We start from the raw sequence: 15,154 nt of genomic DNA on the forward strand, positions 1-15,154 counted from the left end.
TTTTATTATTACTATTATCATTGTAATTGGCTAGACTTTGCCAAGGAACAAGATTTCTTCTCTCTTCTGCTGTATTTTATTCCAGTGGGTTACAGAGTAGTAACTGCTATTTCCTCTGGTCGAATGAATATACATTGTGTGAAATCAGATTTCCCTGGGTTTTAGCTGCCAGTACATTACAGGTAGTCATTGTTGCTCAGTTGTGAGGTGTTGAGGCTTCAATCAGGGCAGAGTTGAGACTATTTTTCACTTGGATCCTGGTATCAGGCAAAGCAGAGCACCTATCTCGGCACTGCTGATGTGCCCTGAGTGCTCTATGGCAGGTGGAAGGTTTTATCTATTTGGGGTATACAACGGGGATTAGGCAGGTGTGCATTCAATGTGCTGGCCTATCTGAATTACAGCTCTAGCCAGCCCTAGAGACTTTATTGTATACGTATGGAACTCCACACATACACACACCACCTACATACATACATACACTCATGCGATTCCTTCATAAGTCCTGTAAGTATTCTGAAATGCACACTTGCAAGGCACAGTGTAGAAGAGGTAGGCATTTTGCAAAGCTGTGTAACTTAATTTTGGAGGCACAGTTCCAGGTGAAAATCATTTACACTTTCCACGAGTCAACTTTCATGATAAAAATTCAATAGGTTTCCATAAAGATGAAAACTTTCGCATAAAACCTTTTCATTTGGATCTACTAAGGTTTTCACAGCAGTTTAATTCAATAAACATTTATGGAGCATCTAATGAGTACCAGGAAACACACTGAGTTGTTTACCTCCTGCCTTTCATGAGGTCAGCCATGGCACACACACCTAAGGAGAATTCCAAGGCCGGTGAATGTAATCATTCTGTGCAAGCCATGAAAGCCACCACCTTCTTTAAATCTTGTCTCCCGCCTTTTTGGACCATTTAAAACTACAATAGCAATTCTTGGCTTTATAGACTGAATGATATTTTGGCCTCCAAAGAATTGGTCTTCCTCCTGCTGCCTCCATGAATTCAGATTCTAATGCTCAAGACCCTCTTCCAGGATTTAGAACACAGGTGCCTCCACATTCTCTGATTTTTCGGGGTGGGGGGATGTATGCATCTTGAATAGTGTCACACGTTACAACTTAATGATTTTCCCATGTGGAATCTATTGATCTTTAAAAAATATGCTACTGAACACACTATGCTCTAATTTTCTCTCTATAATTATGTATCATGTTGTTTATCAGTAATTTACTTGGGGAGGATTAGGCAGAGTTAAAAATTTTTTAAAAGATGAAATACTACTAACAAAAGCTATTATTAAGGACGCTTGAGGTGAAATGAATGAATCGTCTCAGAAAACTTGGCTTTGTCATGATAAGTATGACAGAGTTTGGGGGGAAATTCTTTTGGAAAATATGTCATTATTTTCAAATAATAGGATTGAAATAAGAGAGGAATGATAATTTAAAAGTACTCACTTTTGTGCATTGATTCCATCAATTGCTTGAATCATCCTTTCATTTAATTCCTCTTCAAATCTTTTCTTTTGCGACTTGGTTCTATATGAAGGAGGAAATATTTTGGGTAAGAATATTATTACTAAACTAAACAGTAAGGCTGCGTGTCTATGATGCCAAAACCTCTGTCTGATTCTGTTCACTGAATATTTTTTAAAAAAGGAAACAGTCTATGTGCAGCCTTTTCTCTATTAACATATAGCCACTCTGTGGATTGAATGAATTGGCTAGAGTTTTTGGTGCAGTAAAATGTTGCCTTACTACTCAGAATGAAATTAAAAAGCAACACTGAAAGATATGGCCTTGGTGTCTGAGATAAAAGAAATTTCTGTCCCAAGAGATGCACTAGCCCCTGAATTGTTGCCTTTATAAACTTTATTTTATGACAGAACATACTGGCTTTGGACATTCCCTTGTAAAAATTTGGTGTGGTTGACAAAATAATCATTCCTGTTTTATGTTTTCCTTGGTCCATTTTCAAGAATTTTCAGAACTAAAGTCTTACTTGAGACACGTCAAAGCTTCATTGCATGTATTTAAATGTTCCTCAGTTTCAGAAAGCACTATTCACAGAAAACCCCACTTATATGTGCAGACCGCTCACTTGATCTTGGAAGTAAATAATCTGCAGTCATAATATAAAATGTTTTGCAAATAAATTGTGCCAAGACAAGAATGAGTTCTCCAAGGTTCATTTGACAATTAGCATGAGAATGATGTAAAGGAGAAAATCAAAATAATACCTGTTTTTAAAAGTTAAACATCTACTGCAAAGAGTATAAGCACATCTGGCCCTTCCCAAAATGGCCTGAACGAGCCTGCACCTGAGTCTGGGTGTCCGAGTCACCTAGTCCCATGGGAGTGAGCACAAGCCTTTGTCTTGTGGTTGGTTAAATTACTCACTGAATAGACCTCTTACTCTGGAATAAAAATAATACTTTTCTGAGTTTAGAACTGCCTCTCTATATAGATAAGAATAGTATTCAGTGTGCAATATCATATTTATCTGTAATTAAATCTCATGGAATTATCATTAATGAGATGGATGGGTAATCTACCTACATTATATCATTGTTTGTGGATTCACACTTTCAGGTCCTGCTTTCTGTAAACAGGCTAAGGGCAGTTTTGGTTCAAAAACAGAACGATATTAAGTGATCCACCTGTAGACACCAAGCCAATGGAATTAAGAGGTTTTAGCATGCCAAATTCCAAGCTAAATTGGAAGGCAAATTAATTTTGATGCTTCTTTTAAAAAAAGCATGGCATCTCAGCAATCATCTAGGATGGCTCATTCCCATTTATGGCTGAGGTGCTACCTTCATTTTAGACTCTTCTTTTTCTTTTTATCAGCCCTATGCCAAGTGTTGGGACTCTTGACTTCAGTTTGGTGGCTTTCTCTTTCAAAAAGTGTCTCCAAGTGTGAGAAGGAACAGTGTAGATGCCTTGAGCTCACAAGAAAATTTAACCCTTCCATCATATGTCCAGGGTGCTAACAATGGCACTGTCGTCGTGAGTCTGTTTTAGGATTAGCTTAGATAATGCCTGTGCGGTGCTCAACGCAGTAAATGTGGCACATGAAGTAGCCAATAAATGCATGTTATTATGCATCCTTTGTATTCACTAATTTTCTGGCTAACAGCTCTTAACATGTAGACAGTTTCCTTGTCTCCACAGTTTTGTGACCTCCGCTACAGAAGTGATAGGATACCCTTGGGGCTGATCACCTCCCCACGAGGAGTTCTTAATTCACCAAGCAGGGCTTTGTTCCTCAGATTTTCAACGTTTCAGCATTTTTGACCTTCCTGTCCTCGTTCCTGCCCTACCGTTGGCTTCCCCAGTACTCAGTGTCCCCAACCCCTCTTTCCAATTCCTCTCCATTCTCTCTCCTGAGCTCCTTCCCCGACCTGTCCCAGCCCCAGGCCTGGGCTGCTATATCTAAGGAGGCGTGGAAGAGGTCCTGCTTTATCTCAGATGATGCTTCACTGCCCCGTGACGCCCACTCACTGCCAGGCTGTGGGCTCAGAGAGGTTTTAGGACCTTGGCCATGTTGCATAGGCAGGACGTACAGAGGAAGTCCCAGGTGAGGCTGATTTGAAAGCCGAGCTCTCTCTGGGAGGCTTGGGGCCACCAAAGATCAACCACCACGGAGGAAAGTGGAGTAGATGTGGAGGAAACTCTTAGGAGGGCAGGCAGGACAGGAGAGCAGCTACGAACACAGGTTTTGGGGTCACAGACCCTGGGCATGACCACGGCCTCGCCTCCACAGTCACGTGACTCTGGTCATCTCCTAACCCAGCACCTTGGTTTCTTCCCTCCTAAAATGATAATGGCAATTGCATCTACCTTGGAGTAACCCTGCAGGGATGAAATTAGGTTCCCCATGTGCCTGGTGCAGATAAAAATGACAGCTTCTCATCACTGTCTTTCAGACAGTGGTCATCCCCAAAGACACTGCCTACATCATACTGGCACCGCACGAGGTATTCCCCACTAGACAGATAAGAGGACATAGCACATATAAGGCGAAAGGATGTCCATGAAATTCTGTAGACAGTTGTTTGCAGATGTGCTAGTCTCTTATTGGCCTGAAGAGTCAAGCCTTCTCAAGATATGTGACGGGCCCAAAATATTTCTTAAATTACCTTAATCTCTCTTTAATTTGGCATTTGCCACTTAAAAAATAACACTTCAAAAGCCCAAGAACCCAATTTTCCTTATAACATAGGGCTCTAAGTGTTATATGTCAATGTTAAAATTTCAAATTTTACACAAAATACAAATTAGAGCTCATTACAACAAAAATAAAGTAACATAGAGGGATCTGAAATAGTGTGCCCTAAAGATCTGGCAGGGAATGATCTAACTACTTTCAGGCAATGAGTTTTCTACAGGAATAAACTCACGTCTCTGTGGGGAAAGAAAAGCTGACTCAAGTTTTGGGCCTTTCATTAATTATCCTAACATCTTCAGTAAGAAGTACTTAGCTCCCAAACCAATGCAAAAGTAAGACTCTGAGCCCCAAAGCTAGAGGAACACAGACAAGGAAAAGGGTTAGTGTCTGTCTGTGATCTTGTGAAGATGACAAAGGGACCTGCAGGCCTTTGTGGAAGCGATTTTTCTTTTTTTGAGCAGGGTGGGCTGCACTTCTTTTCACTATAGAAAGGCTGATGAGCCCTGGAGGTGGCTCTTGGAGGAGATGAGCGTTTCATTTCTTGCAGGGAGATGTTGCTGCTGTCCTGACTGGGAGGAGGGTGAGGGTGATGGGTGTGGCCCCAGAGCTGGTGGTTTCCCCTCCCCCTGCCCCCTGCCACTCTCTAGGACAGCCTCGGATGACCTTCTTGACCTGCAGCAGCTCATGGACTGGGGGCAAGGAGTCCCTGGCCTCTCCTTGCCTCATCCTTGCCTTCAAGTGATTGAGCCTCTCTGGTCCTCAGTGTTGCCATCTGTAAAATGGTAGACTACATGGTCTGTAAAGGGCTTTCCATCCAAAAAAAAAGGCTGGACTTACCTTGCTTTTATTTCTAGGATTCAACCCCAGAAACATCATTTTAAGTAAGTTACTCATTTTAAGAAAGTTCAATTTTTTACTACAAATTAATATGAAGAAGAATCATTTTAAGAAAACAATTTAAAGTTCTAAAGTGTTTACTAGGCAGTGTTTTCCTTTTCCCTCTTTTAACTCTAATAAAACGACACCAATAATCCTATTTTTAGAAGCTGAAAGCAATTTAGTAGGGGTTTTCACAAGTAGCTGCTCTTTTTTTTGGAAGAAGTAGACTTCAAAATTACTATAGTTGATGATAATTACTTTCAGGAATAAATAAAAAACAATTAAGCCTTTAAAAAATTAGAAAGCGGAATGTATACACATATACTATACCTTAAGGTGCGACTTTGAAAATTATGCTGACCCATTGGTACATCCTATTAAAAAAAAGAGTGTTAGTTGCCAAAAACATACTTTAAGAACCTTGCAGTGATAATGATGTGTATTTCTTCTTCTATCATGGAAAATATCATTTAGGTAACAAATAACTACCCATGGGGAGAAAAAGAGCTTAATTATAAATGTGAAACATGATTAAAAATTCAGTTTATATTTCTAATGTTGTTGTAATCTATAAACTCTGGATGTTGGAAGTGTCAGGATTGTGGTCTGAATTTTTAAAATTTCCATCCTGATATTTGCAGATAGGATTTCAAACGATGCCTGCAGAGGACTGTTATTAAAGTTACTGTAGACAAATGATGTGAAAATGTAGTTTGGCATCAGACAAAAATTTTAAAAATGCTTTAAAACACAAACATGATCATAAAATCTATAGTCAATCCTTATCACTGACTGGGCTGTTAAGAAATCGGACTATTGGTTAAGTGCGTGAAAGCGAGAATCATTAATCAAAAAGAAGAAATGTACATATGAGTGCTGGTAGTTCCTGAAAAAGGTCAATGAGAGAAAGAGACATTGGTCAGAGTTAATCAGTGGGGGTCTCCACTGCCAAATGCTCAATAATAGGCTTAAAAAACCACAAGATTCACTTTCATATATTTAAATAAAATAATTAAAATAAAACTTGGAACAAAGTGGCACCAAATAAACTGTCCTTTGTTGCTTTGATCTCCAAGGTTAGATCAGGAAATGTATTCAGCCTAGCGAAAGGTGAGTCTTAAAAAAATAACTGAACTCCAAGTTTTATTATATAAAGTAAAATAACGCATTATTTACCAGCTCTATCAACGCTAAATCAAGAGTCAATGAAGTTCTGCATAGGGGATTAGATAAAAGAAATAACTTTTGGCAATGACAACTGTTCAACCCTGGGATGTATTAATAAGAATGGCAATGGGATCTTTCTGAAACTGAGTAAGGGACACAGTCCTATGGGCTTCATGTACTAATAACCAGAGCCTCAGATGCCCTCTGTCTCTACTAAGGCAGTCCCTAGGCTCCATCTCTGTGACTGGAGGCCAGCTGGTCAAGAAAAGTGAGTTTGTTCCAGAGGCCCCCTGATTTTTATACACAATTTCCTGAAGTTCAAATCTCTAGCCAGTTACAACTCTCTTGAAAGAGGCATCTTCAGTAACACATAATAACAGATTAAAGTCAGGCTGAAATCTTTCCTTCAGTGTTTTGCTGAGATAGTAAGGCAGACAGTTGCTCTTAAGTCCCGAGACAATAAAGACTGATAAGAAATTAGCAACCACAGCAACATCAATCACACACCCAGAAAAGCGAGGCCTTATTTTCACAGGTACACATATGAAACAGCACAGAAAATCATGTTTTCATATTTAGATCTGATTCTTATTTCTTGAAAACCAACCAACCAGCCAACCAACCAACCGACCAACCGACCAACCAACTCTTGGTTTATAACAAATCTCGATGAGAGATATTAGCCATTAATACTAATAATAAATGCAGTGTTGAGATGAAATTATCCAACTTTTTTCATAAGAGTGATAGAAGCATCGACTTTCCCTGACTACTAGATCCTAGGGTCTTAGGGTACCTTTCCTCTAACAGGGTCTAGTTGCTGGAAGGTTCCAGTTGCCCCAGTCCTGCCTCCTTGGATCTTTTCTCTTCTTATGATATCATCCAGCTCCATGGCTTCAAATATCATCTAAAACCTGATGCTTCTCACAGCCACATCCCCAACTGGGACCTCTTCCCTGAGTTCCAGACTCGCACACCCAACTGCCAACTTCCTAGCTGCACTTCGGTGTCTAAAAGGCATACTGATTTGAAGATGTCCGTTAGCAAGACCTGGATTTTTCCATCTGAAATCCCCTGACTTTCCCCGAGTATTTGTCCTCTCCATTCATGGCATCATCTTTCTTCTAGGGGTGCAGCCAAAAGAGTGTGGATTCATCCTTGATCCTCCTTTTCACACATATCCACTCCATCACCAAGTCTTATATGTTCCACTTTCAAATTATAACCTGAGTTTGCTTCTCACTGTTTCCACTACTAAAATCTTAGCATAAGAGGGCACCATCCTCCTCCCTCGGAACACTGCATTCTTGCTCCATTACCCAGAGCATTAATTATGCTATGCCCTCCCCTTGCGTAAGACCCTCTAACGACTTCCCATCACAATCAGAATAAATGATACATGATCACTAAGAGCCTCTCACCCTGATGACCTCCCCTTGCTTATTGCTGATAACGCTACAGCCACACCAGCCTCCTCTCTGCCCTCAAAGATGCCCGTTCATTTCCACCTCCGGGCCACAGAATTTGATTTGCCACCGACTTCTCCCCTTCTCCGAGATGTCCCCAGCCACCCCATCCAGAGTAGCCACACCATTCACTCCCAAAGACGACACTCCATTTTCTCTCCATCATGGCCCTGAGCAGCACCTGGAGTGATCTTGTTTGTTCATTTGAGTCCTACTTAGGGCCTCTATCTTTCCAACAGAATGCAGACTCCTCTAGGACTTGCCCTGGTGGTCTCCCTTGTTGACTGCCTGAGGGATCATGATCTTCTGTCAGATCATTTATTTTTCAGTTGAAAAAGAAGAAAGGAAGTTGAGAAAAGAGATGTAACTGAGACAAAACAAGAATGCTGAGCCCCTGCCTTTTGGGCTTGGGTGTGTGCTTGTGAAATGTCCACTTTTACCTGACAGCCTGGTATGTTTCTTTTTCTCGTCAGCTAATAAGAATTATGTAACATCCCATTTTCTTTCTTTACCTCAAATGCATCCTTAATACAATTAATGCCATTCTGCATGAAATTTTACTCAGAGATTGTTTTAAAATCTAACTGTACCATTGGGATTATTCTAAGTGCTCAACTGTCTTTACTTTTCTCTCCTCTTATGAGTTTTTCTATTGTCTATCTGCACTTCAGCTATCTTATTGAGAATGTCCCTGTTGTAAGGAGCATTGGGACTTTATTCTGTCTTGGAAGTAAGGATGATGTAAATGACGATCTCCAACAATAGAATGTACATTGCTTCCGACACAGCCTGAACCTCTGGGTGATGAAGAGACAGTTTTAATGATGCCACTCAAATTCCAAGGACATCATGCCTTCATTTGTTCTCTTATTAAGATGCTCGGGCTTTCTATTGTACTTCATAATAGCAGAAGCAAAACACAAACCAGGATTTAAAAAAAGAGTTCAGTTGTATTCAGTTGCTACCGTCAGTTGTAAATAACAGTCTTGGGTAATAAAGTTATAATGCAAAATCAATCTAGGTTAAAACCCTTAGCAATGCGGGGTTGGTGCTCATTGATCACCTGATATCTGTAAGGAATATCTGAGAATGCCAATCTGAGAAGTCGGAGATGGTAAGCTTGCCTCATTACAGACAAAAGTTACTTTGGCAGGAGATGCCTTTTAGGGAACTAGCTTTCGCCCAGCGCTAGGGCATGGGGAGGGCGTACCGTGGTGCTGATCTTGCCATTCTCCGTGGTCATGCTGTCTCTGTGATGCAGGTGTGCAAAGGGCTTGGCCGCCCCCCAGGACTCCAGGTACCGGGTCATGCGGACAGAAGCCCTCATCTTGGCTCCATCGAGGGTGGGTCGAGGTCTGAAGAGGTGCTGGGGGCTCCGTCGTTCTCCCTTGGGGTGAGAAACAAAGCATTACACCTGGCGGGGCACAGGTGCACAGCCTCCCGCCTTCCTGCTCTGCCCACCAAGAAGCTTCTCTTGAGTAAGCAGATTCCTCTAACATCATGCCCTTCACTTTCCTGGTTCCTACTCTCACTCCTTCAGTGACTGGTATTCAGTGCCACGAGCTGTTGGAGCCAAATGATTATTTTTTTCAGACAACAAAACTTACCTGTAATTGAAACTTAAGGAAAAATAATAGCTATTTTAAGGGATGTTTTTATAAAGTTGATTCTTAGACAGAATATGCTGGTCTGTTTCAATGTGCTCTTGATGGTTGTGTTTTTTCCTAAAGCGATTGGGGATTTTCTGATGCTAAATGGCCCCGAATATCGGTGTTTTGGTGTTCTTTGCCTGAACACAATGTTCTTTCTTTTTTTTTCTTTTTTAATTGGGGGTATAGTTGCCTTACAATGTGGTGTTAGTTTCTGCTGTACAATGAAATGAATCAGCTATAAGTATACATCTATCCCCTCCCTCTTGGGCCTCCCTCCCACCGCCCCCCCCATCCTGCCCATCTAGGTCACCACAGAGCACAGAGCTGAACTCAGTGTTCTTTGTACACATTTTCTTAACCTCTTCCCTGTGCCGTCCCTGCCTCATCACCACACAGTTCGTCCCTCTTGTCATACATCTGTCTCCAGATCAACCCTCTAGTCAGTTGGAAGTTTGTCTCTGAAGGTGAAACTGGGGTTTTAGGGAGGTTATTGTGAGTAAACATTAATAAACTTGATCTCCTTGATTTTACGATATTGGTTTTGACAATTCAGAGGTGTGTCTTGCTGCTCTCTGCGCTATTTACCAGCCTGCGATTTGGAGGGAGTTGACAGAAACCCTCAGAGCTTCAGTTTCTTCATCTGTAAATAGCAGTAGTACCCATTTGGCAGGAATTTGGGAAGGGTTAAAAGAGATGAGAGCTCTAAGCCCCTGCTCTGGCCTGACATGTGGTGTGAAGAGAGTTAGAGCCAGCAGCTGTCTGCATGCGATGAATGGTGTTTACTGTATCAAAGTTACCATGTCTGCACATAACGTACGCACACAAGTGTATACATGACATTTACTTGCCAATCTTCTAGAAGTTTCTTCTTTCCCTTTTTCTTATATCTTCATCCTACTTTCTCTCATTAGATTTTTATCATCCAAAGCCCTGAGCAAAATCCTTATCTTTATTTAATTTTCTAACTGCCAGGCGGGGTCCATCATGGACTAACACACACATTGATCAACACTGACTAACCTATACAACCTTGTGATGCAGACAATACCCTTGTCTTATAAACAAGCGATTCATTTCAACTGTTTCTTTAATATTTGAATCCATTGTTACAAAACACATACGCATTTAAAGTAGTTTTAGAGGCAAAGAGTAGCGAAGAATTACACTAGTTCTTGACTAAGAACACTTTCCATATCAGTACTTTGCCCTTTTCACTTTTAATCATAGAAGTCATAGGCTAAGTATAGACTCTTAACAATACTGACCTTGGGGTTGATTACAAAGTAGGTCTTCACCAAGTGCTGCTTTAAATATGCGTCTCTGATGTCACCATCTCCTTCCTCCACTTTATAAGCCCCATTCAAGTGTTCCAGGGTGACGGAAGAAATGTGAACACGTCTGAAATTCCATTTTAAAACCACAATCAGGATATTTAAGGAGGAACGTGCAAGAAGACTTTCTATTTATTTGGGATTTCAGAGAGAATTTCTTCTGCCCCAAGTGAAGGTAAGGTTATATGTTCTTAGTAAAATTGACTGTAATTAAGGTTCATAGTCTGTTAACCACTGCTTTGGAAAGATGCTCTCAGAGGTCATGAGCTACTAATATTTGGAGCTTCTCTGCACTCACAGAAACCTGCATGGTGAATTATAGCAATTAAAACTCGATCATATTGAATTTTGGGGTATGAAGATATTTTTTTTGGAAATGCATGCCAAAGTCATTTTAGGAAGCGTGCTGATCTGTATAAAAGTATGGGCTTTCTTTCTCAATGCTTGTTCTCATGCTTCTCCAAATTACAGCACTTGAATCGAGATTCTCGTGTCATCTATCCAGATGGTACCATTTGCTTATTTCAATAGTACTGATTTCAGAAGTTACCAGTAATAGAGAAACGCCATATATCTTCACTGACTTATAAACCATCTTTAACTTAGGTCTCTATTCATAAATATGCAAATAAGTAGAAGTCTGTAATTTAGGATCTGACATCCACAGTCTTTGACCACGGGTCCCAGGGGTGGTTGAATTGGGGCTTGAGAGTTCACGCCCATCGGGTTAATGGAAAAGGCCACTGGGCGTGAGTAACGTGATACTAACCAAGGCAACAGAAATCACTGAGCAGTCAGTTATTAACCTGTCAAGCTATTATTCCTAGCCCTGTAACCTGCTGCACGAGAGAAAGCCAAAGTGCCGCCTTACCCGGGGACCCCTCCAGCTTCCATGTGGTTGGCCAGGGTAACGTCATGGGACCATACGTCGTACTGCCACTTCTGCAGCCCGATCACGCCGCAGAGGACGTTCCCAGAATGCACTCCCACACGCATGTTGATGTCCACTCCAGTGGCGTCCCTCACTTTCCTAAAGGGAAGGAAAGTCACGTCACCTTTCAGGACCAGCCTCTTCTTCCTTTAATTCCTGGCCAATTTTCTGGGCATTTAATCATTCAGAATGGCTCAGATTGTTGGAAATATTGTCATGAATTCTTCCTGTGGCAGAAGATTGCTGCTCCGAGGCAAGAGAAAGGGATTTTTCTTCGGTTACTACCAGACTAAACCACCAGCGCCAAGCCAATGCTCTGGCCGGTAAAGCATCAGGAAGGCAGGGGCCGTGATGCAGCATTTTGGTCGCAGTTTCTACTTTTTCAACCAATATGTATCAAGCACGTATCATGTGCTGACACCTCCTCAGAATTTTCATACTAGACTCGTGTGACATTGCCTTGTACTGTCAGAAACAATCTTAGATGCCATTTGCAATTCTAGTGTTTAGCATAACGTTATGTCCCCAAGGAATATTTTCTGCTGATGAGACAATAAGGCTTATTTGTGAGGCTAATAATGACTTTAGCCTGAATAGGAATTAAAAAAAGTAACCACGAGATGAAAGCTTTTCAATTGTGCACATTCTTTAACAGAAAAGAGAAAAGAATACTCTTTAAGAAGCTTTAATAATGCATAAGGTATCATTAAAAAGAAACTAATTTTAAAAATCATTTAAAAAATACTTTAGGACTCTGTTGCCAACTCATTGAAAGAGACAAATGAAGAACTTCCTTTAAGAGAAAAATAGCAATGCTTGGTGATGCTTATTTGTTTCTGCCAGTTAGATACATTTATCAATTAAAATTTTATTGTAAAAGAAGAATGCAGGAAGGTATCCCTAGTTACATGGAAAGAATCACCCCAAGAGGAAACGTGGAGGGAAGCAATGACACTGATTTCAACACAGCAAGTCGGAAGGGTTACCAGGTGTGGGATGCAGTAAATGAACCTGAAACATCTCAGAATGACACAAGCATGCTTAAATGATGAAGTGACATCATCTGAGCGTAATACTGATAAAAAGAAATGGGTCCATGATGTAAAAATAAATGACGTCCTGAAAAAAGAATATAGAAGGCTGTCTCTTTCCCCTCCCTTCCTCTCTACCTTCCTTTCCTGTTCTCATTTTTTTATAAAAAAGACAACCTATTTGGGGTACCTTGCAAGTCATCCAAACCCTTCATTCCTGCTCCCGAGGAGCATGTACATGACATAGGAGCCTTGCCCTACCACTGTCTCCATCAGCACTGAGTGTGGATGGCTGCCCGGGCCCTGCCTGGTCCTCCTCTCCGGGCCTTTGCTCACTATGGTTCCTCTCTGCTCCCCACTCCCCTGAGTGTCCCCCTCCTGACAGGGCCCGGGAGTCACAAGGCCAGTCTGTGATAGAAGTGACTGGTTAATGATTCGACTCTTTAAATGAACAATCTCCACATGCTTCATGTCTTTTTTAGAGAAATGAGTTGATCAAGGGTTCAGATGGCCTGACTGACCAAATGTTTTAATGCATGTAGATGAAATCTGTGTGATCTATAGAAAAATGTTGAAATAATCCCTTAGAGCTTGCAATTATAATAGACAATCTTTCTAATTTAAGAGGAGCCATAATCACTTACACAATCAGGGTCCTGAATATCACTGCCTTGATTAAGAACAGTTTGCATTTTCATGACAGGAAAAAAAAAGTCTTTGAGCGTTGGGAATATTCCAAAACTGCAGCTGAAGTGCTTCTGCAGTGGTGACTTAGCTAACGGGGAACAAGGCTAGGGATACATGTGGAGGTCCAAACTTGGAAGGAAAAACACAGGCAAAAGTTCCTGGACCCATGTTGCTGGTTCCCACCAAAACTGGAGATAATCTGGCAAAATTCCAAGTGCCAAGTGTGTGCTTTCTCCTCACCAGCTTGAAAAACTAAAATTCCTGTATTCACGCTCATTTTATGGCTTAAGAAATGGGAATGGAAACGCTTGTCTTTGTATGTGAGAGAGAACAAAGAATTTCTGAAATGTGCTGAGGTATTCTCTCTTTTCCTGGCTTATATTGGGGGTGTAGCAAGACAACCTATTATTATTATTTTTTATTGAAGTATGGTTGATTTACAATGTTGTGTTAATTTCTGCTGTACAGCAAAATGACTCATATATATATATTCGTTTTTATATTCTTTTCTTTATGGTTTATCACAGGATATTGAATATAGTTCCCTGTGCTATACAGTAGAACCTTGTTTATCCATCCTATATATAATAGTTTGCATCTGCTAATCCCAAACTCCCAATCCATCCCTCCCCCACTCTCCCTCCCCCTTGGCAACCACAAGTCTGTTCTCTATGTCTGTGAGTCTGTTTCTGTTTCATAGATAGGCTCATTTGTGTCATATTTTAGATTCCACATGTAAGTGATATCATGTGATATTTGTATTTCTCTGTCTGGCTTACTTCACTTAGTATGGTCATCTCTAAGTCCATCTATGTTGCTGCAAATGGCATTATTTCATTCATTTTTATCACTAATATGCCATTGTATGTATGTACCACGTCTTCTTTATCCATTCATCTGTCAATGAACATTTAGGTTGTTTCCATGTCTTGGCTATTGTGAATAGTGCTGCTACGGACACACAGGTGCATGTATCTTTTTGAATTGTAGTTTTGTCTGGATATATGCCCAGAAGTGGGATTGCTGGATCTTCTGGAAATTCTATTTTTAGTTTTTTGAGGAACTTCCATACTGTTTCACACAGTGGTCGCACCAATTTACATTCCCACCAACAGTGTAGGAGGATTCCCTTTTCTCTACACCCTCTCCAGCATTTGTTATTTGTAGACTTTTTAATGATGGCCATTCTGACCAGTGTGAAGTGGTACTTCACTGTAGTTTTGATTTGCATTTCTCTAATAATTAGCGATGTTGAGCATCTTTCCATGTGCCTGTTGGCCATCTGTATGTCTTCTTTAGAGAAATGTCTATTTAGGTCTTCTGCCCATTTTTCGATTGGGCTAAAACAACTTATTACTGATCACTTTGTCAACTGTACATGAGCCAAACTGGTGATACATAGCAGAGGAAGAATTCAGAAGCCCTTGGTCAAGGAGTAGCAGATCATGGGGACACATGGCCATTAAGATATGAAACTTAAGTTTAGGTGTAAGGAAGAGCTCTGGAAGTTCACTCAAATCTGCTGACATTACTGAGATGCTGGACACATAAGATATCACTGAGGCATCTATGATGAATGGATAAATAAAATGCAATACATACATATAATGGAATGTTATTCCATCATTAAAAGGAATGAAGTACTGATACATACCACAATATGAATAAACCTTGAAAACATTACATAAAGTGAAATAAGTCACACACAAAAGAACAAGTATTGTACAATTCCAGTTGCATGAAATATCTAGAACAGGCAAATTTATAGAGGCAGAAAGTAGAACAGAGGTTACTAGGGGCTGGGAGGAAGGGAATGGGGAGTTATTGCTTA

General features: G+C 40.7%; 1 protein-coding gene and 1 long non-coding RNA gene across 5 annotated transcripts in view; both read right to left on the reverse strand.

The window, feature by feature from the left end:
* The window catches only part of ADCY2 (adenylate cyclase 2), a 427,841-nt gene that overhangs the window by 108,877 nt on the left and 303,810 nt on the right, over window positions 1-15,154 (reverse strand). For all 4 annotated transcript variants that reach the window (XM_082454366.1, XM_082454365.1, XM_082454367.1 and 1 more), the window contains 5 exons: window positions 11,546-11,704; window positions 10,609-10,741; window positions 8,902-9,078; window positions 5,389-5,432; window positions 1,467-1,547 (listed from right to left, as the gene is read on the reverse strand). In XM_082454366.1, the coding sequence (XP_082310492.1) occupies window positions 1,467-1,547; window positions 5,389-5,432; window positions 8,902-9,078; window positions 10,609-10,741; window positions 11,546-11,704 (594 nt within the window). The remainder of the gene's footprint in view (window positions 1-1,466; window positions 1,548-5,388; window positions 5,433-8,901; window positions 9,079-10,608; window positions 10,742-11,545; window positions 11,705-15,154) is intronic.
* The window catches only part of LOC309657252, a 110,334-nt gene that overhangs the window by 27,374 nt on the left and 67,806 nt on the right, over window positions 1-15,154 (reverse strand). The gene's annotated exons all lie outside the window — the stretch shown is intronic.

Source organism: Balaenoptera physalus (assembly GCF_965194825.1).
Source record: "Balaenoptera physalus genome assembly, chromosome: 3".
Classification (NCBI taxonomy): Eukaryota; Metazoa; Chordata; class Mammalia; order Artiodactyla; family Balaenopteridae; genus Balaenoptera; species Balaenoptera physalus.